The sequence below is a fragment of the Anabrus simplex genome, chromosome 4 (genome assembly GCF_040414725.1).
Source record: "Anabrus simplex isolate iqAnaSimp1 chromosome 4, ASM4041472v1, whole genome shotgun sequence".
Lineage (NCBI taxonomy): Eukaryota > Metazoa > Arthropoda > Insecta > Orthoptera > Tettigoniidae > Anabrus > Anabrus simplex.
In genome coordinates this window covers 28742819-28769252 of record NC_090268.1, presented here as the reverse complement: position 1 = coordinate 28769252, position 26434 = coordinate 28742819, and the positions used below count along the sequence as shown (strand labels likewise).

Genomic DNA, 26434 nt, shown 5'->3' with positions numbered 1-26434 from the left:
TAGCCCTTTCCTGTCCCATCGTCGCCGTAAGACCTATCTGTGTCGTTGCGACGTAAAACAACTAGCAAAAAAAAAGTTGTTCTGTGTTCTATTGCTTCTTTTTCATTTGTGTTCCATGTTATTATTTCCCCAAGATATTTGAATTTCTGAACAATTTTAATCTCTTTATTACTGTTCAGTTGAATAACTGGTAAATCAACTTTAAAAGTCGACATCATTTCTGTTTATTTGTAATCCCATTTTTTTTGCTATAATTTCTAGTTGTTCAATTTAAAATTTGGTCTCTTCTATTATATTTGCAAGTAATGCTAAATCGTGCGCAAAAGCAAGGCAGTTGAGTTTAATATTTCTACCGATCTTGATAGTTGGTTGGCATTTCTTGCATTTCACGCATAACCTTCTCCAATGCACAATTAAATAGCAATGGTGAAAGTTCGTCTCCTTGTTGAAGTCCAGTTATTATTATTATTATTATTATTATTATTATTATTATTATTAATATAGTACATTAGAATTACATATTTTTTCTTTCTATTGATTAATTTTAATTCATAAATAACAGCAGAAAATATCCACAACAACTTAAAAAGGCAAAAAAGGCATTAAACTATCAAATACGCTACGGAAGCTAAAATAGGCAAGTAAAGTAAAATAATAACTGGTACTACCGTTCACAAATGTATGGAAACATTTTGTCTCTATGCGACACTTAGATATATCCACCCAGATAAAAAAGGCATTTTGCCTAACATCTGGGCTCTAATAATGACATACCTGTAATAAAAATATTTTGAAGGGAGACTTGGAACACTAGAACAAAAACGTTTTGTTGGGTATAATGGGTGCATTTCTCTCTGCATATGCCTAATTTTAAATCTCCTAAATAGTTAGGTGATCAATGTACATCTTTTTTTGAAAGTTTAAGGCTCATTCGTTGATATATAATGTTTGTGTTTTGGGTACACATCCTGAAATCTCACCTGTTCGGACCTCCATAATCTTAAAAATCCGTATCGTCGCTATATTTCTATGTGATAAAACATTCTCTATCCTGATATGCTTTACTTTGTCCATTGTGGCAACCCGTGATTGCGGAAAGTCGTTGATTCGTTCAATAAATATATATAGCAGAGTTGGTGCTAAAACACTCGTTACCAGATATCAGCATTATTGCATGATATAACAGTGTAAAATGCTAAACATTTCTGTAAAGTAGAGAACAGAAATTCCAACATTTAACCCTCATGCTCGATACCAGATATGAACCTGTTTCCTAGAAAAATAACAATAAAACATAGACAAAGTATAAACTGTGTGAACTGATTAGGAGGCTGATCAGTTTGATCCCCCTAATCATCATCATCATAGAACCTCTTCATTGTGCTGGTGTGCCTCTGTGGATCAGCGGTAGAGTGTCGGCCTCCGGATCCCAAGATAGCGGGTTCAAACCCGGCAGAGGTAGTCGGATTTTTGAAGGGCAGAAAAAAGTCCATTCGACACTCCATGTCGTACGATGTCGGCATGTAAAAGATCTCTGGTGACACATTTGGTGTTTACCCGACAAAATTCATTAAATCTCGGCCATAGACGCCCAAGAAAGTTTCGGTTTACTCGGTCTGCCATCTAGTGGTGGCCTAGAGTAAAACGGAACGTCGAAATTGACGAGCAGACAGCCAGATATCGTCAAATTGAAATGTCTGCACATGGTAGCTGAGGCCATACGATTATTATTATTATTATTATTATTATTATTATTATTATTATTATTATTATTGTGCTGGTTAGGTTTGATCCCCCTAATAGGGACGGATATTCTCTCACTCGTTTTTTATTTTTTTAAGTTCCTTTATGTCGCACCGACAGAGACAGCTCTTAAGGCGACGATGGGACAGGAAAGGGCTAGGAGTGAGAAGGAAGCATCCGTGGCCTTAATTAAGGTACAACCCCAGCATTCGCCTGGTGTGAAAATCGGAAACCACGAAAAACCATCTTCAGGGCTGCCGACAGTTCGAACCCACTATCTCCTGAATACTGGGTACTGGCCGCACTTAAGCTCGGTCTCTCACTCATTTATGCCCCTCTCTTGTCATAGACCAGCTCATGAAGAATTTAAACAAAGTGCTTTACTCGTATATTTTTGTTTTTACTTTTCTTGTATCTTGATTTGAAGCTTCTCATTCATTTGTGAAAGAAATCAGAATGGTTCAGCTGTTGCCAATAAGATTAATTTAATCAATGAAAGAGAAAAATTTACTCAGAATTGGAAGAAATACTTGCACACTGATGAAGGCTCTGGAAAGAAAGGATGGAAAGAGAAGTGAAAGTACTGTGTCCAGTTGTTCAGACAACAGTGAAGACAGCAGGAAAAGCCAGTATTCAGAAATAACAATGCGTAGAGTGACTCCCCAGTTATGCAGTTGGAAACTGAGATTGTTCTGTATAGCACGAGTAATCACCATACTCAGGTGAATCAAGCATGTTTAATTCATGTACTTCACTGAATGTTCAAGGAATGAATGCTATTTGGGAGGTAGAAAGAGTCATCCTAGATGATTGAATAAAATGGCATTGTAGTTCATCTCTTAAAAAATGAGATCCAAGAAAAAATGAGGCTTCTAAAGAGTGATCACGCTTCTGTCCCTCAGGCTTAAGCTAATGAGAAAAATAACAGAACAAGGACTAAAGATCAGTGCCGGGAGTGTCCGAGGACAAGTTCAGCTTGCCAGGTGCAGGTCTTTTGAGTTGACGCCGTTGGCGACCTGTGTGTCATGATGAGGATGAAATGATGATGAAGAAGACATACGCCCAGCCCCTTTGCCAGCGGAATTAACCAATTATGGTTAAAATTCCCGACCCTGCCGGGAATCGAACCGGGGACCCCTGTGACCGAAGCCCAGCACGCTAACAATTTAGCCATGGAGCCAGACAAAGATTACTATCAAAACATAGCTTTAAAAAAAATAAAAAATGAGCTGAAGTGTCTTGAAGTGTTGATAAAGAAACATTGTCATATGAGGACCCCAGGAGTTGAGGGGTCTAAGTAACAAAATCATTGTTTTGAGAAAATGTAAGTCAACGTTGAAAATGTTTGGTAATAGGCAAAATGAGAATTTCAACATTTTGACCATATGAGATGAATGTTCAGCTCCTTAGCTTTTTATTACCAGTGATAACAAACAGGTACGACATCCAGTTTATCTTTTATATGTAGAAAAATGTGGAGGAGAGTCCACACATGGACCACTCTACCTCTAACTTAAAATTGCAAAAGTGAAAATACGCAGAGTACATCATCGGAATAATATGCTTTTATTGTTATAAAAAAGTACAATGTTTTATCAAAATTTTACTTACTCACTTTAGAGAACAAAATATGAGAGGTCAATACTTTTAGTAGCGATGTCATCTTCATTATCCGCAGTAATACCAGGGTGTGGTAGTTCACCAATCATTATTTGGTGGGACAGGCTTTGATAAAATGGATGGTGGATTGGTGACACAAACTGCAGTAATTCCATCAGGTCTTCATACTTTTTGTTGCTCTGGCTTTTCAGCAATCGGCTGAAGGGTGGGAATTTGTGCAGGAAGTTTACCTGTTCTTTGTTTTCTCAATGGCATTTTTCCTGGTAAGGCAGAATACCTTGTGCCGATGTCTTATAAGAAAAGAGTGGTTGGATTCACCTTTTCATAATGCAGTGCCTGCATTCCTTGTACCCCTTGCACAGTTTTCTTGTAGTACTGATTTAGTGGTTGAAGATCAATGAAGCCTTCATCCATCATCTTCGTAACCAAAAATTTTCGACTTGCTGAGGCAACCAGATTTATCCAGTCTACTGGTACGTATAAATTACATTGGTTCTTCTTTCTTTTAAGTTCAGTGATTCCAAAGTCTTGACCACATTCGTTGTATGAAGGAAGTACTTGTAGGAAGTGGTGATCAACAGTTTCAATTTGGGTGTTCACCGAAACTTTACAATTAGGTGGCTTATGTTCTGCCCTCCACAGTTGTCAGTGAAGGCTGAGATGTGTTTTACACTGGAAGGAAGAGTTTTGTTGTATTGCAACAGACAAGATGCTATCTCCTGGCAGCCCCTACTTGCCTGCCCTATGTGCCACATATACATATGGGCAGTGCCACTGATTAGGTTGTGAATATTGAGGTTGTATGTCCACAGTTATCGCAAATAGTAGGCTTTTGAATTTGTTACATGTGGAGTCGGCATCATCTTTTGAAGATCAAAGCATATCACAACTTGATTGTCAAGTCATTACAGTAGAGCAAAAGCTCCAAATCAAAAGTACTTAAATCCAGACTTACGTGTGCCAATAATGTATAAAATGTATGAAACATTTTGTGAAAAAGTAAATGTGAAACCTGAAAAAGGAAGCTTTTACAGACATATACTCAAGACAGAATTCAATCTAAGCTTCCACAAACCTCATACCGATACCTGCATAACTTGTGACAGGCTCCAAATTAAAATGACACATGGTACACCTGACGAAAAGCATGCAACTGAAGTTGAGAAAGAGGTTCATCTAAGGAAGGCAGAGGCAGCAAAAGAAGCCAAAAGAAAATGTGAGAAACGTTATTGTTAAGATAACATTCACATTTACTTCTTGACAAAATTTGTCATACATTTTATACATTATTGGCACATGTAAGTCCGGATTTAACTACTTCCGGTTTGGAGCTTTTGCTCTACTGTAATGACTTGAGTAGAATGGGAATTTCCTTATATGCTTCCTGATTATTTCAACTCTGTTTGCTGGGGATTTTGTTCGGCAGCTCCTTTTTTCACGTTTTTTAAACAAACTGAATGCTGTTTCATACCGATATTAATGTGTTTTTGTGCGAGTTTGGTATCTTTCCCTACTTTTATAGAAAATCATGTATAATGTTATAAGAATGGTTTAAGGTTGTTTCCCCAGCCAGGATGACGATTTTAACTTGATGTAGTTAATTCCCCATCATTCGGGAACCGGGTGTTTGTGATTTTTAATATACATCTTCATCTACATATAACACGTGCTACTAACCACCACAGAAACACAGGGTAATGAATACACCCCTCCACATAGGGTTGGTGTCAGGAAGGGCATTCACCCATAAAACTAGGCTTAATACACATTAGTGCCAACCGCAAATGATTGGGAAAAGACCAGGAAAGAAGGAAATAAACCCAAACAGTTTCTCTAAAGATCAGGAAAGAAAGAAAGAAACCCAAACACTTTCTGTATTAATGCATCTGTAGAATAATAAAAATTATTGCAAAGTGGTAAATAGGCTAAGATGGCAGAAATTTGTTTGATTAAATACCTAGAACTCCTTTTGTGGCCATATATTAACCCATAGTTTTTGAGATAATCCAGTTCTTAAAGAAACTTTTATTTTGTTGTTATTTATAATTTTGTTTCAGTTGATATGTCTTTCTTATATCTCAGACATAGCTGATTGTATAATTTCATGATTCATTACAGGAGTTACAAATTTACATACTACATTGTGTGCTCTCATATCAGTCTACTGAAATATGTCAATAAAGTTACTCTTATCTGCAGGTAATAGCAAGACAAACCAGCAGTAACCAGGAAACAACAACCAAAAGTACTTCTCTTACTGAGGGTGGATCATCAACACAATTTGGCAGTAACTTGAAAAATTATGAAGAAAAGCTGCATTTATTCAATCACAGCTTGGAGAAACAAACTGAAAGGTTAGTAATTCTCCCAGTAATGTAACAATAATTCAGGCTTTTTCCCTCTTTCCAAAATATAAAGTGATTTGACAGCTGTGAAGTTGTTTTTAAAGTTTCTTTTCTCCTTTTAATTTATCAATTATGTACATAGTTTCAGTAGAGTATAATTTACAAAAATTCAAAATTATTTTGAGATTCATTTTGTAGATTCAGTGATTTTATTTCAAATAACTGACTGTTGCCTGAAACCATTTTACAACTTTGAACTGTTACATACATTTATTATTTATAAAATAACCATTAAATGGATACAGGTATTAAGTACTCCATTTTATACTGATTGTATAACCATTTTTGTCTTCTATTTTGATTTACTTTTGCTCTGAAGAGCATTTATATGTAGAGCAAAATATATACAAGGAACACGGGTATTTCTGAAAAGCCATAGATGTTGTTGAAAAATGATTGAAACTTACACAATAACATCAGCCTTGTTCTAGAAGAGTTCTACTTTCTTTTATCATTATCCACCTCTTATTTGTTGTTGAAAGGTGTTGCATATTTTCATTTTTGTACTTCTGAAATACTTGACAAAAATGTAAAGAAATTCTGTATATTTCCAGACAGCCTGAAGATAGCATGTAAGTAAAATACATAATGTAGTAGTTCGGAGTTGTTTTTTTGCTGATAAGGGAGATGCTGATACTTCTCAACCTATATGAAATACTGCTTTGATTTCCTTTATCTAGTTGTTATTTGAATGGATTAACCATTCAGATTTAAGTCTCATTTAAAAAATATTGTAGGCCTACAGCAGTTTGAAAATTATTATGATGATTTGAACTTTTGTTATAAAACATCTTATATCAATGTTTTATTAATTTCCATTTGAAACTAATGACATATTCAGTAATCATAATACAGCATTACATTTTTGTGAAAAGTTCAATTTTTAAATTTGTTTTTAATAACTGATCGACTCTCGGCCTTTTTATTTTCCCACCAAGTGGCCATCTTCTGATAACATCACCGGTGAATGTCACCCCTCTTGAACTGCTTACTGATCGATTAATCAGGATGATACAGTATTGATATTAGCACACCATGATCAAGGCCAAATCAGATTTTGTGTCTTCAGGGCGAGATTTAACGTCTTGAATAAGACAAGGAGGGATCCTGTGCAGAGTAATGCTCCAAGACATTATTTCCTTTTTTGTTATTTTTAACCCAGTCCAACATTAATTTTCTTACCATCCACCTTTTATCTTGGGTTACAACATGTACTCCAAATGGAAATTTTACACCTTTCGGAATTTTTTTCTTCTTCCATCTGCTGCAGTGGCAATGAATACAGTACACTGCTGCTTCTGAGCTCTCAGCATTATTATGGCACACTTTAAGCCCCTTTTAATGTACTTCATTTGTCCTGTTGCTGAGCATATGGAAGCATCAGGTGTCTGATTGACATTGCCTATATGATTGTTTTTTCCGGTGCATATGGTTCAGTGGTGGTGGTGGTGGTGGTGGCGATTGTTTTAAGAAGAAGTGCAACTGGGCAACCATCCTCTGTTAATAGTAATCAGAGGGGAAAATGGAAGGGGGTCTGACACTTCGAAAAATGAAGGTATCGGCCAAGGAAAGGCAAGGGCCATGATGGGCGTGAAAATGAAAGATTCGCTACAATTTTGAAGCCTAATACCGTAGGAGTCAGAATAGAAGAGTTGATGAACAGAGGTTGGATAGGATAGATGAAAGTGAGGAACCTGACACAAGTAAGTGGAAGCAATGCATATGGTTCATGTGCCAATGGAAGGCTACCATTTTTCCAGTATAATCCATTGGTAGCTTTAGGTATAATGTCATCCTTTGGTGGTATAACTTTTTCTCTGCATAAATTGCAAAGTTCAGCTCCTGTTGCTATGAAGAACTCCCGTATCATGTATGTGGCATTTCAAGATTCATGGCATTGCCATTGTTGATTAAGTCCTATACATAAATGTTCTTTTTCAGTTCTGTAAATTTCCCACATTTTTGACCCATAAAATGCACAAGTACTTTTTGCTGCTATTAAGACCTTTCTGTTTTTTGCCAATACCGTACTGAATGTGTGCTTCTGAAACACCAACTTCTCTCTCTGCTGTTTGGTTCCAGTTTTCTGCCACATACGGAATTACATTAACTTTAAAACTAGCAGTATGACTGTTGTCTTTACTGGCAATCTCCCACAGATCACTCATTTTTGTCATAAAACGCAATAGGAAATACGCTTGTGAAACTGTTAACAGTTGCATAGGCCTAACAATGATGGGGATCATACACTGATTCCAAACAAGTCTTGGAAATTTATTTTGTGCCTTTAACTTTTATTGTTATGTTGTACACATTGTTACAAAAAATTTGGCTTTAGATGACTATTCATTGTTGAGTTATAGCGATTGTTACCCATATACAGTAGAACCCCTATTTAATGTTTTTACAGGGGGTTTACCGTAAATCGAGGTTTCAGTAGAAAGCACCTTGCCTGTATTAACATAAATTGTACCATCATACATTATTTACACAGTGACAACCCAAGGAGATATCTATCCTACACACTGTACTGTAGTTACTGTTTGTGCTTCATTTTGACAGGTGTTTGTCAGTGCATACAAAACCGCTTCGGTTTAAGGTTGTTCCTATAACGTTATACATGATTTTGTATAAAAGTCGGGAAAGATACCAAACTCGCACAAAAACGCATTAACATCGGTATGAAATAGCATTCAGTTTGTTTAAACATTTTCGCGGATGTTTTCCAAGCAGCGGCTTACTCATTAACACATATTTTCTAATTCAAATAGTGTGAACATGCATATTCGGTTTCATTCTTAAAAACTGTAATAGAATCACTCCAGAGGCTTGTGGCAAACATTTCCATTTTCTTACTTCAAAATGCGTTACCTAACCTTGGTTTACCATGCATGTATTATGACCACGTATTTCAAGCTCCCTGTAGAATAATAACATTTTCACTATAAATTTATGGTAGCTGATATACCCGTGCTTCGCTACGGAATTCTACATTGTATACAGAATTCTAGGTTAGGTAGTGTACACGTGAGTAAGATTGTATTAAATTGCATAACTGTTAACGTTATCTTAGAAACACGGCGGAGAAGTCACCAAACATTTTCTTTTTATGTGAAGACTGGGTTAGGGAATTTTCATTTTAATGGTAGGCATCTTGCCTACCATCAGTCACAATCAAGTTGGGGAATTTTTATTATAATGGCAGACACTCACTCTCCACCTGCCTTTTTACATCCTCAGAAAGACTGCCTTAGTGGTTTTCCCAACTGAAATCAACATAGGTCATTACAATGACACCAGTAGGAATGTCGTGATTAAAAGCAATGCTATCATATGAAATACTTGATCAAATGAAAAACCACATGTTTTCTCACTTTTAATGAACAGTAGTACACTGCCAATCTAACAGTCCAAAGTTCCAGAGCCGGAATGACCAGGCCACAGACGGCCGTGAGCTGTAAACATGCTTTTTTTTGGCAGGCGAGGTTAGGGAGGGGGGGGGGGGAGGGCGATGAGTGGAGAGTCCCAGGGCAAAAACTATGCCCCTTTACTCCCTGTTTCCTAGGAGTACCCGATGAGTTGGAAAATCTCAATTAACTACACTGACGGGGGAAAATGTATCTCACTTGGAGGCAAATTTTTCCTACAAGACAGAGGAGAAACACTCGTTTGGCTGCTAATTTGGAATAAAATGAATGTAAATTTAATAAAAGTGAAGAGGAAGAAGCTTTTCTTAAGAAAGGGCTCATTTCAGGGTTGCATTTTGAGTTACCGGTATTTATTGAACTGTGTTGTTATAATTTGGAATAGGCCGAAATTGTAATTCTAGACCAGGTCATAAGTGAGCCTCTGCCATTATTCTGTTGATTGTGCGCACTGATCAATCCAATCAGCATGTCAGAGTGGGAATCGAATAGCTGGAATACTATGATGAACCAGCGTGTTACGTACTAGCAGTATTAGAAAATGTATGAACCAGAGGAATGGTATGCTAGAGAAGAAAGTTATCTAACTCCCCTGCTATTTCCCGTCAGTATTCAGGCAGGCTGTTATACTCGGTACGCAGCAGTAATCCCATCTATCGGTGATGAGTTGCAGCATAAGATACAAAGAACATCACAAGAAACATTGGTCAACGTAATATTATTGTTCATAAATTCTATGAGCTTTCGATATTGTAAGCGTTCACATTTAGTTTTCTTCCAACTCTCAAATACCACTCTTTATCATAATCGGTACGATAAAACTGTATAAAACATAAATGATCGGAAATTGTATTCTCTATAAATTCTGTTATGTAGTACTTTCCGATAGGATCATTAACATAAGTTTTAGGTGCCTTCCCCTAAACTAACATGTCATCCAGGGTGAATAAAATTGCTTACAGCTTAGACTGTAGTTTCTTATTCCACGAATCTATATACTGACTTTCATTAAATTCTTTTTACCCATTTTCTCGTGTCTCGGCGTTGATATGGACTTGGCAACAAAAATCCAAATTTACAATTTACAAAAATACAATTATCGGTACAGTAAAAATGTATAAGACATAAATGATTGGAAATGAATTCTATATAACTTTAGTTATGCAGTATTTATCGATAGGACCACTAATAACATAAATATTTGATAATTCAATTTTAGGCCTTCCATAAACTACCATTTCACTCAGTGTGAATAAAATGATTTATAGCCTAGACTAGCAAATGTACCCTGCTTCGCTACAGTATTCTATATTGTATACAGATATCTAAGTAAATAGAGCATGTGGAAGAGAGTTTGTACTGGGATGAGAACACCTCAGAATTGTTTTCATGAACAACGAAGGCACATCCAACTCTGTCCTGTTCATCTGTGCTTGTTATGCGAGATCCATCTGTGTAAATAAAGCAGTCAAGGGTAATTGAACAATTTTCATAAATAAAGTTTTTGAAGAGACTTGGGTGAACAGACTGTAGAAAATGACAAGGTTGCTCTAGAGTGGTATTCAGAATGGGCATAGGTGACACTGTGTTTTTCTTCAAAAAAGTGAGTTTAGCTTTTGCTATCGCCATCAGAAATAGTGGCTCAATGCCTGCAATAAGAAGAGCTGCATCAGTAGAGGTGGTGCGGTAAGCACGGGAAATACGAAGGGCAAATCCTCTCTGAATTTGCATCAATTTATGCTGAGCCCATTTCTTCTCAAGTGTCATTCAAAAAGAGGAAACACAATACTATATCAGAGGTACAAACGCTGTATCATAAATAATTCTTAGTACCTCTGAATTTAGTCCCCAAGAAGGTCTGCACTCAATAGCTAAACCTTGCATAAACTTACTGCCTTTCTGTTGTAGTTTGTTGAAATGGGCCCTGAAGGTTAACTTCTTGTCAAGTACAACTCCTAGATAAAGAATATGATTTTCCATAGTGATATTTTGTCCATTCATTTTAATTTTAGGCTTTCTTAGTTTCCTTCTCCTTGTAATAAGCATGGCCTTCGTTTTCTGGGGATTAAATTGTAATTTATTATCACAACTCCAAGTAAATAAAATGTCAAGAGACAAATTTGCTCTTACTCTCAGATCCCGCACATTATCTGCTTTAAAAGAAGGGCGCCATCAGCGTAGGCCACAACTTTACAACCAACGGGAAGACTTAAAGTTAGAAGGTCATCGTATAAAATGTTCCAAAAACCAGGACTACAACTAGGTCCTTGTGGGCAACCCCTTTTCAGGATCTTTGAAGAAACTGCTGATCCAACTTGAAGTTTAACTTTTCAATTTTGGAAATAAGATTATATTAATTTATATACATTTTTGGGACAGAGCTTCTTTTTCAACTGAGTTAGAACTTTTGGCCACCAGGCATTATCGAATGCACTGGAGATATCCAGTGATATTAGGATAGCTACTTCATGCATGGAGAAAACAGTCTCAGCCCATTCTACTACACTAAGAACACTATCTTCTGTCGATTTTTGTGGAGTAAATCCATACTGGCATTGACTTAAATGATTGTTGCTGTATAAGTGGTACATGACCCGATCGATTATTAACTTCTCAAAAATCTTCCCCAGAACTGGAAGGAGGCAAATAGGCCTGAAAGATTTGGCAGTAAACATTCTTGAAATAATGCCTTTAGGAATTATTTTAACAATTCCAATTTTTCAAGATGTAGGGAAGAGGCTGAACACCAAGCACATATTAAAAAGGGTGACAAACAGGGAAAGAAAACACAAGTGGATATTTTTGATAATGTTTGCTGATAGTCCATCCCAACCTAGTGCTTTCTTGTCATTTTGTGAGAGTATTATTCGTTCAACTTCTTGGCGGGTGAAAAGCACATCATCTGCAGTATTAGGAGGGAGAGAGCAAAATAATCTAACGGCCTTTTGCGTTTCTGTATTGTCATCTTCTTCAGAGAAGAAAGAGTTGATAAGAACATCAGCATTGTCGGAGAATGATTTTGTAAAACTGGTGTCTGATTCAATTGAGCAAATAGTAGTATTCAAGTTTTCAGGTTTTCTTGTTAATTTGTAAACAACTCCCCAAGGATTACATTTCGTAGGCAGTGAGCAGAATTCTTTCCATTTTTCCGATTTCCTTTTTATTATCAAATTCTTGTACTCTTCCTTAACTACCAGATATATTTCTTCGTATCGCTGACGGAGAAGAGGACAACGACTTCGTTTGTAACGTCTGTGACAAGCAAGAACAAGTTTACGCATGACCGTTAGCTCTTCGTTCCACCAGAAATTTTTAGGAGGTTTCTGAGAGATTTTTGGTAGATTTGCTTCAGAAATTTTTATTATGGCATGAGTTAGTTCGTCTGTAGCTTTTTCTAGGTTTTCCGCGGTATTGCAGAATTCTATTTCTTTTGATATTCTAAGTAAACTTCTTTTAGCACCCTGTTGAAAGTGAGCTCATTTGATGTTTTTGGCCTTGTATTTTCTAGTTAAATAATGAGAGGCGTGCACTACAGGTGAACTGGCCATAGACTTCATACTTATGATAATTAGAGAATGGTCAGAGAAAGTTGGGAGGTCGCTTACTTTCCAGTCGCATATATAAGGAAGGAGTGAGGAGTTACACTAATGTCTAAAAAGCTCAGAGAATTTTTGCACATATATGTAGGTATATCGCCTGTATTTAACAAAATTAAGTTGCCGGCACAGCAGAAATCGTGGAATAGTTTGCCTTGTGCGTCATCGTAAAGGCTTCCCCAGGACCCGTGTTTCGCATTAATATCTCCTGTTATAAGTAATGGTTTCCCTTTTAGCTCGTCATGTATTCGTTGGAGAGCATTTATATCCTCAGAAATATCGCGCATCTGTTTTGACTGGATTCACGGCCATTATGGAATATCTGGAAACGAGAAAGCTAATCTTCTGGCAAAAGCAGCGGCTACATCTAATTTGGAGATTTCTTGGAAATTTCTTATGACAAAACGTCACCTAGCTACGCTAAAAAAGTCATAAAGAAGCATGTAATCCACCAATGGAACAACATTTGGACTTCTTCCACTAGAGGCCAAGTCACCAGAGAAATATTCTTCCCTGAGGTTTTCAACCGCCTGCAAAGTAACGTGTTGGAGCCAAGCTTTGAAATGACTCGATTTTTGACTGGTCATGGCAAATTTGGTTATTATTTTCATTCATTCAGAATCAATCGTCCTGATGGCTACGTGCGTGTTTGCGGATCCTCACAAACAGTGGACCACCTACTATTTGAATGTGCTGCATTTGAAAGAAGAAGGCATGACTTGAACTCTCATTTGAATTATTGCAACATTGCATTATCAAAACCTCTGTATCATTTGTTTAAGAAGCTGTGCTGTTACAAATATTGTATTAACTTCATCCACTTCATTTTCCGTTGATTAGATACATGAATTCATTTTCATTGTAAAAGTGAATATGTATTTTAACTACAATCCTAGTATACTATGTAAAATAGGGTTCCAAACTGCTTTGGATATTCAATAATAATAATAATAATAATAATAATAATAATAATCTAAGTAAATTACTGTACATGCAGTGAATAAGATCTTTTTTAATTCAATGTCTCACAGCGTTATCCGAGAAACAGCATAGGCAGGTCCACATACGTTGCTTCTAATGTAAAGAGTGAGTTGCCGAGTTGTGACGATAATGGCATGTCCACTTGCCTACTGCCATTCGCAATCGATTTGGGAATTTTCATTATAATGGTGGGCCCCATTGCCTGCTGTGCGGTCACAATATATTTGGGGAGTTTTCGTTGCAATGACAGGCCCCATTTCCTACTTCCAGACAGATAACAATCGAGGAATTTTTATTGTAATGGCAGGCACCTTCCCTACAGCCAGTCAAAATTGAGTTGTGCTGTTATCAATATAATGACAGGCCCCTATTCCTAATGCCATTCAGCTTACTGCCACTCACACCGAGATTGTGAGTTTCCATTATAATAGCAGGCAACTATGCCTAACGTCAACTACATTTTAGAGGGTAAATTTGTTTATAGTGGCGAGCACCCTAGCCTACTTACCAAACACAATCGGGTGAAGGAGTTTTGAAAAAATGCCTGTTCCCTAGCCTTCTGCCTGTCAAATCGAGAAGGAAAATAATTATAATGGTACACAGGAGTTGGAGAAAGACCCCATTCATACTGCCAGTTAAAGTCGATGTGGGGAGCACTGATTGCAGTAGCAGACGCCTCCTGCTGAGAGTCATTATCGATTTGTAAAGTATTAATTACAAAGGCGCGCACACCTTTTCTGGATCGTTACAAATCGACTTCAATGAACAAATATAGATCGACATACGAAAATATGTGCATTTTTATTTTTATTTGAAGATTAACTGCTCTAAAAGGTACATCATATCGACAAAAGGATTGTAGGCCTACGATAAGACGCCATATATAACAGTCTAAATGGTTGGTCCTATGATATGTTCTCATATCTCATCTATTTGTGGGTAAGATTAAGTTACAAAAGGTTGAATACGGTGAAATTTTGGTAAGGTTTTCTCACAGTGAATTACTTTTCGGACACATATATGACAGCTACAAACATAGAATTTGGTACACATACAGCTACTACGTGGGCCAAGGTTCACGTAGAAGTTGATGATCCTGTCTTTCGGATAAGTGAATCAAACTACCAATTATACGTGTAAAAATTGAAAAAAATACGTACAATCCAGAAATAGAGCCAAATTTAACGTATAAGGGATAAAGATACGACAAAAAGTCATAGGACCAAAGTTGTAGATCACTCCAAATTGAACAGAGAATGTGCCATCCGTTTTGTGATACGACTTACCGTTTAGCCACCAAATATCTCAAAAGGAAGGTCTGCACCGTCTTTAAAATTGCCTCCATATTTCGATATTTTTGGGGGTAAAAAATAAACATTTTAAACATCTCGTAATTTTTCCGTCGGTTACAAGCTAAAAGCTATAATTTAGCTAAATTTCAATTTTCTTGCTCGTCTGGCAGATTATGCCGCCATCTTGATATGGGGGGAATCAAAAATTAGGACTTTCAGGAAACTTTTAAACCCATGAAACCTATAGGTTATTGTTTAGGATAAATATATCCGAATGCGTTCTTATGATGAGCCCCAAATTTGAGACTCCCAGCGAGGCCCCTCAGAGTATTTTGAAAATGTTCTATTTTTCTAGGGATCCTGAAGTCATCAGCTTCTCTGGTACTAAGTTTTAAGTTTCTAGGATGCCTGGAAGTGCCTCATTAATTCATGTGAATTTTAATTTGTATACCTTAACTTATATATACAGTACAGTGTACTACGTATATTGATCTTTCCAAACTGACTTCCATTTATTAATATAGGTTATATTTGACCCCCTTCCCTAAGGATTGTCTTGCCCCCACAGTATATTTTCCAGATAGTAGGTAATATTTGTACGCCTCCCACCCCAAAGCGGGGTTCCATGGCGCCTTGCGTAATGCTTGACCTCAACGAGCTAGAATAACATTATATGACTCCGATGACATGGAGATGGTATTTTCAACATTTTTTGTCATTCGAGAACCAGCCCCCTTACTTATGATTGTGACATCTGAGAACATTAGCTTCAGCCAGGCAGCGCTTCTGCCTCTCTGTTATATTCTAGCTCGTTGCTTGACCAATCAAGCAGAGCGGATTCGTCGCTTCAAGCTAGCCATTTGCACTGCATGTAGCTTGTAACATGCACCCTCCGCTTTGCCTCCTCACCCCCTACTAACAGCGTGCATGAAGCTCCGTTGACGGATCCCCATTCCCCAACTGAGCTACAAAGCATCGCCAGCATTCCGCTTGCGTGAAGCTCCGTGTTATTTAATACATTAAAATGTTGTTAAGATGAAATTACAACATATATTTTATCAGAACTAGTTTCAACACCTTTTTTGCGTCATCATCAGCTGATATACATTTTAGGAAATATTGGCAAACACATAAGTTTATCAACGTCACATATGTTTTTTTAAATCAGTTTAGGTACAGTGACTCATTTTCAAACAAAGGTCCTAATTGATCCCAAATTACTTGAAGTGAATGTAGAAAATATTCCAAACTGTTCTTAAAACATGATGTCAAAATGTGTCAGTAATTTAAACATGTAATGAATGAAATAGCATATGTAGGTAGAAAACAAACCAGAAAAGTTGTTGTTAATAACATGTCTGTAATGATACAGTAAAATGAAATTTATGCTCTTCATTCCATAGGTACGCAAGCTTGGATAGCTGGTTGCAGGTTGCTGCAGATAATGTCAGCCAGTGGAAAGGAACCCAATTGAAAGACCCTCAAGGTCTTGACCACCTCAGGTCAGAAATTGATGACCTTAGAAGGTTACTAGCCAAAGAAAAAGCATACAGTGAGGAAAAGAAGTAAGTCCTAAGTTAAGATAATGCATTTCATTTTAATTTTTCTGAGATTTTAATTCCAATTCCTTTCTCATGATGCCTCTGATATCCAGTCTGAAATCCACTTTCATTAACTGGACATACAGTATTAAGATGTTATGAGCTGGGCTGAGTGGCTCAGACGGTTAAGGCGCTGGCCTTCTGACCCCAACTTGGCAGGTTTGATCCTGGCTCAGTCCGGTGGTATTTGAAGGTGCTCAAATACGTCAGCCTTGTGTCGGTAGATTTACTGGCACGTAAAAGAACTCCGGCGGGACTAAATTCTGGCACCTCGGCGTCTCCGAAAACCGTAAAAGAGTAGTTAGTGGGACGTAAAACAAATAACATTATTATTATTATTATTATTATTATTATTATTATTATTATTATTATTATTATTATTAAGGTTTTATGCAGCCAGAATGAGCATCAGATCTGTAATTTTTGATGTGCCTGCACGTGTTGACCTGTTTGACCTTCCTGTGCACTAGTGATTTTCCCTTGACCTTCATATGGGCAGTTGAATCAGTACTTCAGTAAACACTATTCTTAACACTTTGAAGATGAGACATTCCTCTTACGTTAGTTGTAGTGTTTCGCCGAGGACGAGTTATGTACGCTGTAGAACATTAAATTTTAGGGTTTATATATCTGCTTCAGTGTTCTACAAATGTTGGCAGTGTGCTAGAGTGCATTCTGCAGGGCTTGTAGTTTATTAAAATAATACTAGGTGGCAGCACATCATTGAAACCTAAAATCTATGCTTGATAGTTGGTATTGTCAAGGCAGCTTCATAGCCGCATAAGCTGGTGTGGTCGACAAGCAACTGAATCTTACATTCACAGTTGCTCGGTGTAATCATGGACTCGAGGCATCTAAACCGGTAAGAACTGGAGTTTTAGTGAATAATCCTGGTTCAGATCTTGATGACGGCGATTCGGATGAAGAAATTGACGATACTGGTTACTATATTTATAATTTTCCTGTCAATTTTGGCTATAACTGCACTTGTACCCAAACAGTTCATTTTAATTTTCTCTGGTATCTGGACGGTTACATTAGTTATTTTTATATTTTCTCTTCAGATGAGCAGCCTTTAGTTGGCCTTGCAAATAGATCTTGGAATGAGTGTGTTGAAATAGATGTTATCTGTCATTCACAACCAAGTGTAGCTACAGTCTAGTCCCCAAGAAATAGAGAGTGGTTATCTTACGATATCGGGCAGCCTCAGCTTCCTGTGTTTGATGAATTGTCTGGCAGTTGTCCAATTGATGAATCATCAGCAGCAATGGACCCCTTCATGTTTTTCTTCAGTGATGATTTCTTCAAAATAATCAAAACAGAAACTGATCATTATGCCAGGCAGTCAGCTGACAAGTTACATACAGAAGGCAAACTAAAAATAAAATCTTATGGAGTAAATGGACTTATGTAAAATTACACAAAATATACAAATTCTTCAACATAGTTTTACACATGGTTCTTGTGAAGAAGCACAAACTGAAAGATTATTGGAAAATAATCATGTATTTTAGACAAGTCTTGCTTGTAAATTGATGTTGCGAGATTGCTTATCATTCTTGTTGCATCTATATATCGGAGACAATAATATCTTTGTACCTCAGTCTGAACCTGACATTAACTCTGCATAAGTTCAGGCCAATTTTTGACAGATTTGTGAAACAGAGTAAGTTATTTTAATTTTCCATCAAAGAATCTCACAGTTGATGGGGGAATATGTCCGTTCCAAAGGAGAATATGTTTCAAAATTTATATGAGAAACAGACCACATAAGTACGGTATAAAATTCTGTGTACAGTCAACCCCTGATATAACGCCACCTGATATACCGCCACTTGCACTTATCGTCTACGATGAGCAAGAAACAGTTACTCCTGATGAAAGTAACATAGTACATACCTTGATTATATTGCCACCCCTGCCTACTGCCAACCACCATTGTTAGCACAGGCGGTTAGAGGGGCTCAACTGTGAGCTTGAATTCGGGAGATAGTAGGTTCGAACCCCACTGTCAGCAGCTCTAAAGATGGTTTTCCATGGTTTTCCATTTTCACACCAGACAAATGCTGGGGCTGTAACTTAATTAAGGCCATGGCCGCTTCTTCTCACTCCTAGCTCTTCCCTATCCCATTGTCGCCATAAGACGTATCTGTGTCGGTGCAACGTAAAGTCAATTGTTTAAAAAAAGAAAAACAGAAATTAAAATGGTAGCACAGTAGAGAAGTGTCGTACAGAGTTAAAAGTGTACTTACCGAGCTCGATAGCTGCAGTCGCTTAAGTGCGGCCAGTATCCAGTATTCGGGAGATAGTAGGTTCGAACCCCACTGTCGGCAGCCCTGAAAATGGTTTTCCGTGGTTTCCCATTTTCACACCAGGCAAATGCTGGGGCTGTACCTTAATTAAGGCCACGGCCGCTTCCTTCCCACTCCTAGCCCTTTCCTGTCCCATCGTCGCCGTAAGGCCTATCTGTGTCGGTGCGACGTAAAACAACTAGAAAAAAAAAAGTGTACTTGATATATCAGCAACTGTTGATTTAAAATTATTGGCAGCAACCTGGAGAATTTATCTTCAGATGGAAACATGACTCTTGCCTAATACTTAAGGAATGTGAACAGGCTGCATGCTACTGACCCTCATTAGTAGCTCGTTATGAGTGGCATGGCGAAAGGGATTTGCTGTGCCTGCTTTGGAAGAATGATCATGGTATACAGTGGGAATTTCCTCATGGCTTATCATTGTGGACTGTTTCTGAGAATAGTTTTGGAACCTTGGACAAATCAACTTGTGGGTAAAGGGCTTGGCAGTAGCTCACTTTGGGCCATTACACACTTTGGTCCTGTCTGTGTTATCTGCTCAGTGTGCCTTAGTTTCTACAATGAGTAAATGAATGACATTAAGTGTAAGAGAGAAACAAGAAGTATGTGCATATGTGTATTCTCCTGCTAGTCAGCAGGATATTGCAAACAGTTTTTTATTGTTGTGGGGGCAAAACCATAATCAGACAAAGTGTTGGAGACATTCTATGTGAAAAACTTAATTAGACAGATAAAACATCTCTGTCTCGCAAAAAACTGAAAAGTGTGCTCGGCTAGAAGAAGTTTTGGTTATTCGGATATCCCAAGCCAACGCGAAAAACAAAATTGCAGCTGATGAGGTCAATAAGGCAGCTTATTGATGACAAACTGGCATACAGACATGGTGTACAGCAGAGGTTGACCTGGCGGTTGTACCAGACGGCTGCAGAATCCTTTAGCAATCATTAAAAATTATGGTGCAAGTGATGTGTGTTGTGGTGCCACCTCACCTGTTTGAAGTCAGTGTGCTACACAGCGATTCTTCGAGAACACGATGTATTTCCCAGCCAGCACGCTGACGAGACTGTGATGTCAGTCCGCCTGTGGTATATGTACATATATATAGGTGAGTAGGTAGAAGAGACAAGCAGGCTGTTAGCAGCTGTCCAACGACTAGCGTACACCGTAAGTTGATCGTGGAGGTCACACCTATTGAAAATGTGCACCGAACGGGTGGACTAACACTAGCTAGGAGGTTCCACCTCAGGTTAAGCTCTCTAGCCTCATCCTATCTGCTTTGCATTTTCTTTACTGACATAAGTCAACGTTAAAAATTAAATAATTGAAAAAGAGGTTCAACCTATTCAATACATAAAAGAAAGGAATGTAGTGATTACATTCTTATTTAATAGTGATTAGAAATGGGACCGGTTTCGACCCTAGTACAGGTCATCGTCAGCCGTTCAAAACATAAAAAACAAAAACAATGCATATGAAAAAGAATAAGTGAACTCTGGATCGGTATAAGATGAAATATAAATTGATGATGGGGGTAGAAATTGTGAGTCACTTAAAATAAAACAGTACGTAATATTATGAAAGGTAGTACGGCACACGCAATGATAAGTAAAGTCTCTCAATGTTTATGAATAGTGGAGAACGGTCAAATGAGTCAGTTTTTACACTCTGTCAGGTACAAAGTCACAACACTATCGAACAACATATGAAGATCCATCAATATTTTGAAGTCTCAGACGAATAGATTTATAGAGGCAAACTGCCAGCTCTCAGTGATAAGCGCGGCACATCCAAGGTCATGCGCTGTGTTCTCGAACGCCAAAGTAGAATGGAGAATATCCTGAAGGTCCAGTATTTGCCTCGGTTGCGGGAAGTTAAGTACGTATATATAGAAATATACAATGCAATTCAGTATAATTGAATGAGTAATTGTGCTCCTACTGAGTTCTTGGAAAACAGTTTACTTGAAAAAACAATTGTAAAGAGAAAAAAAATGTAGTAAAAAGCGCAATATCGGAAAACAAATGAAAACATATATGCACAGTGCGCTATTTTTTAAATTGAAAAAATTTACGTCATGATTGAAGTAATACCAATATAAATGGTCCGTTATTGGACATTATAAATTTTCCAGCTAGCTCATTCTTGGTTGCCAGCGTTTCGCCCTCGTGTGCTAGGGTGGGCTCATCAGTTGGTACCTAGCACACCTACCAATACGCTGGCTAGTGCATACCGTGGAGGCCACTGCGCAGGCTAACTGGAGCCACCGGCAGTGCCAATGCACTAAGAGACTTTGTCTCATCACTAAAAATTGATGCCTGCTTGGCCATCAGATGATATAGATGTTGATTGCTGGCAACCAAGAATGAGCTAGCTGGAAAATTTATAATGTCCAATAACGGACCATTTATATTGGTATTATAAATTTGCTCATTCAGGACAAATTTTTCAGATTCCCTATGGGAATCAACATCTATATCATCTGATGGCCAAGCAGGCATCAATTTTTAGTGATGAGACAAAGTCTCTTAGTGCATTGGCACTGCCGGTGGCTCCAGTTAGCCTGCGCAGTGGCCTCCACGGTATGCACTAGCCAGCGTATTGGTAGGTGTGCTAGGTACCAACTGATGAGCCCACCCTAGCACACGAGGGCGAAACGCTGGCAACCAAGAATGAGCTAGCTGGAAAATTTATAATGTCCAATAACGGACCATTTATATTGGTATTATAAATTTGCTCATTCAGGACAAATTTTTCAGATTCCCTATGGGAATCAACATCTATATCACATGATTGAAGTAGTCGAAGTTGGCGCAAGACAAGAGTTAAAATTTGAATGAGAAGAACTGAAATGAAGGTAGTGGGTTTTTTTGTTTTTTTTTTTAAATAGAAAAGGTAGAATAAATTAATACCGTTAGAGGAAGAGTGATAGTGAAATAAGAGAAGAATAAAGGAAATTGAAGATAAATGGTATTGAAGAAGGATAAGATAGGGAAATGAAAGAGGGGTAGTTTAGGGTGGGTTAGGGGGGTGGGTTATTGGAGGTAGAAAATGTGGGTGGGAACTTTGTAAGGCATGGAAAATAGAATTGGGGTTTTGGAATTTGGAATTTTTGAGAAGAAGAATTAGGAAGTCGAAAAGGATGTTGGGTTTTTCAGAAATGTCGTTTAAATTGAAATTAGGGTTGAAGTACTGGTCAAGGTGGATAAAGGAATTTTCAGTTATGTTTAAGAGGGGGCCTTTGTTAATGATCTTAAGTATTTTCATGTCATTTTCAATACTGGTGAAACTATGCTTTGAGTCTTGTATGTGCTGTCCTATGGCAGAGAATCTGTTGTATTTAATGGCGTTGACATGTTCAGAGTACCTGATATTGAAGTTGCGGCCAGTTTGTCCGACGTAGGAGGAATTACAGTTGTTGTCATACGAAGGTTGATCAAAAATAAACAGGATTTTTGTTCCTGAAAGTCAACAGTTGGTAGGACTGGCCACTTGCTTCTGCTATGCTTAGGCGGGACCGTTAGAAGTGGGGAGGGCATGCTGTTAGATATTTCCTGCCGTTTCATCAGTAATTCTCATGATGTTGGAGCAACAGGTGCACCCCTCCACTACTTAACGCACAGTTATAAAATTTCTTGCTCGTGAAGGAGTTAAGTGGCGGAAATTTGTCAGAGATTGACTGCACTGTTCGGTGATCAAACATTGTCAAGGACATGTGTGTTTGCCTAGCATAGAAAGTTCAAGGAAGGATGAGAACGTATGGAAAATCGGCAACACAATCAGCATCCTCAGACCTGGGGCCTGTTCCACAAACGAACTTTGCAACTTTTCACTTTGCGCTTTTCAGTTCAGATTTTGTTCCACCATCACTTTTCAGATTTAGCTTGCAAAGTGAAAAGCTAGGAATATTTTAACTTTTCAAGCCTGTTATGTTCCTCCATTGATACAGAAATGCAAAGTGCAAAGAAATGAAGTGAAAAGTTTTCATAAATCTTCCAAAGAGATGATTCCCTTTTCATCTGTTAATTAAGAAGTATGTACACTAGTTTCTTGGTGTAGAAATTTGTTTAGTGATATAAACACATTACAAGGAGAGCTTTTGTTAGCACCCAGTGAGGACAGTGATGTAGAATCCAATAAGAGAACGTACAAAGACAGGATTAATTTTCATAACCTCACTTCGGCGGAATTTCGCGAGTGATTTCATATTACCCCACCACAGGCTGACTATAGGCTATTCTTGAAATGATTGGTCATATAATGAAACATGCAACAAAAAGAAGTCAATCTCTTTCCGAAAAAGAACAAATTCTTATATGCTTACATTGGTTAGTAAATGGTGCCCAGCTGCACGATGTAGCAGCAAGGCGTGGGACATCAAAATCAATTATTTGCAGAACTGTTACCAAAGTGTAGATGTAAATGTAATATTTCCTAACAGTACGTTGGCCTGATAATCCACATAATATAGTGATGGGATTTCTAATGCAGGGTGAATTGCCTTCTGTATGTGGATGTGTTGACGGTACTCTCGTAAACATTGATGTGTGTCATCATTTGAGAGGTTATTTTTAAAGTTGCCAAAAAGGATGTCATGTTTCTCCTTGACAACTTCCAACACAGCCAGCTTCTTGTAATAACCTTTCTTTCCCATGTTAAAAATTTAACGGTACGACAATTATACTGTCAAGTTCGCCGCGAAAAGTAAAGCATTAAAATCGTAGAGTATTAGGCTTATACAGTTTGCTCATGGAATAAACTCGATCAGATCACTCAGTCGCAAAGACTTTTCACTTTGCGAAGAAATTGAAAAGTTCAACCTAGATCATGGTGGAACAGAAAGACTTTGCACTTTGCAAGAACTGAAAAGTGAAAAGTGCAAAGTTGAAAAGTTGCAAAGTTCGTTCGTGGAACAGGCCCCAGCATTACAGACAAAAACATTTGTACGGTTAAAGACATTATTGATGACGATCGATGTGCGAGAGTGTCAGAACCTGCGGAACAAGTCGGAATCAGTTATGGGAGCTGTCAAACAATCGTTACAAACAACCTACAGTTCCGTAGAGTGTGTTCCAGATGGGTTCCACACCTTTTGACCGAAAATATGAACTTTGGAGGTCTGTCAGAGGCTTAATGCAAGGTTTGCGGAAGAAGGTGATGCATTTTTGAGTCGGATCATCACCTGCAATGAAACATGGGTCCACTACTACACTCCCGAATCCCAACAAGCCGGTAAGACTGATTCTCCACGAGCAGGTAAAACGCCGCTGTTCGCCCGCCTGATCACTCAAACGTTTTGCTTATTCTACACCAGCAGTTGAATTGATGCCTGTAAGCAGCGCCAAAAACGCCGGCGACACGCGCAGCCATTCTCCACCAGCGATAAACCTGCCATATTATAATGATGGATATTGTACAAATAGGTTGTGTTGTCGGAGCTGTTCAACTACAGTTATTAGCAATATTAAAAAAGAAACCTGGTAAGAAAAGACGTTGGTTACAGCAAGGTTTGCGGAAAAAGGTGATGCATTTTTGAGTCTGATCAGCACCTGCGATGAAACATGCAATCGAATCGACTCACCACTGGACAATTTTATTTAACGTTTTGCGAACACAGGAGCTATCCGGAAATGGTTTTCCAATATAGAATGTCAGTTGCTTCATTCGATGAGCTGTTTGAATTTAATAAGGTGCATATTAAAACAAGTGAAATGGTAGTTTAAGGGAAAGCCTGAAATTGAATTCTCAAATATTTATATTATTAGTGGTCTTATCAATAAATATTACATAACTAAAGTTATATAGAATGAAATTTCCGATCATTTATGTCTCATACATGTTTACCGTACCGGCTATGATAACAGACACATTCATGAATTTGTATTTTTGTTGCTAAGTCTATATCAACGCCAAACCAGGAGAAAATGGGTTAACAGAATATAATGAAAATCGGTACTTGGAGTCAGGGAATAAGAAACTACAGTCTAAGCTATATTCACCCTGGATGAAATTGCAGTTTAGGGAAAGGCACTAAAATTTATTTTAAAAATATCTACAATAAGTTATTGGTCCTATCGAAAAGTACTGCATAACAAAAGTTAGAGATAATACAATTTCCGATCATTTATGTTTTATTGCCAGCGGCCGTAGCTGTGTTGAAACACCGGATCCTGTGAGATCTCCGAAGTTAAGCAACATTGGGCATGGTCAAGATTTGGATGGGTTGCCATACACTGTTGATGGAGGGGTAAGGGAATGGAGGAGTGGAAAGGAACTGGCCACCCTACGGCACGTAAACTCCGGCTCAGGTACACCTCTGCGGAGGTTCGGACCTGCCTCCGGGCAGAATACACCCTTACCTTTATGTTTTATTCAGTTTACCACACTGACTATGATAAGAGTGGTATTTCAGAGTCAGAAGGAAACTAAATGTGAAGGCCTACAGTATCAAAAGCGCATAAAATTCATCAACAATAACATTATATTGACCATTGTTTGTTGTGATCAGCTCCATGGCTAAATGGTTAGCGTGCTGGTCTTTGGTCGCAGGGGTCCTGGGTTCGATTCCTGGCAGGTTCGGGAATTTTAACTATAATTGGTTAATTTCGCTGACACAGGGGCTGGGTGTATGTGTCGTCTTCATCATCATTTCATCCTCATCACCACACGCAGGTAGCCTACGGGCGTCAAATCAAAAGACGTGCACCTGGCGAGCCGAACTTGTCCTCGGACACTCCCGGCACTAAAAGCCGTATGCCATTTCATTTTCATTTGTCTCTTATGGTGCCACTCAATTCTGATAGATGGGATTACTGCTGCGTACAGAGTATAACAGCCTGACTGAATATTGGCGGGAAATAGCTGCGGAGTTAGAAAACTTTCTTCTCTAGCATTCCATTCCTCTGGTTCATACATTTCCTGATAATGCTAGTACGTAACACACTGGTTCATCACAGTATTCCAGCTATTCAATCCCTACTCTGACGCACTGTTTTCAATGAGCAGTGTGCACACCTAAGGCAGATGCTCTCTTAATGTGGACCATGTCTTGCGAGTAGTACGTAAATATGCCTGTAAATACGGTAACTGTATATAAGCACACTATGTAGAATGTAATTGTATATTTGAATATTGTAGTTTTAAGTGGTGATGGAGGCACTTTTGTGTATGTGGGGCTATGCCCTTTCTCCATTCAACATCCATAAATTGTACCTACAATTAGTGGAAAATAAATAAATAATAATAATAATAATAATAATAATAATAATAATAATAATAATCAAATTGTAGCACCACAATTCACTAAATAATTCAAAATTCAACCCTGAAAAGAGCCGTTTCTTAAGAAAAGCTTCTTCTGCTTCACTTTTATTAAATCTATATTCATTTTATTCCAAATTAGCAGTGAAGAAGGGCTTTCTCCTCTGGCTTTGAGGAAGAATTTGTCTCCAAGTCAAAT

The 26434-nt window shown here is 38.0% G+C and overlaps 1 protein-coding gene across 5 annotated transcripts in view; it reads left to right on the top strand.

The window, feature by feature from the left end:
• Positions 1–26434, top strand: part of key (NF-kappa-B essential modulator kenny) — a 145452-nt gene that overhangs the window by 53075 nt on the left and 65943 nt on the right. For all 5 annotated transcript variants that reach the window (XM_068227160.1, XM_068227162.1, XM_068227161.1 and 2 more), the window contains 2 exons: positions 5563–5717; positions 16466–16627. In XM_068227160.1, the coding sequence (XP_068083261.1) occupies positions 5563–5717; positions 16466–16627 (317 nt within the window). The remainder of the gene's footprint in view (positions 1–5562; positions 5718–16465; positions 16628–26434) is intronic.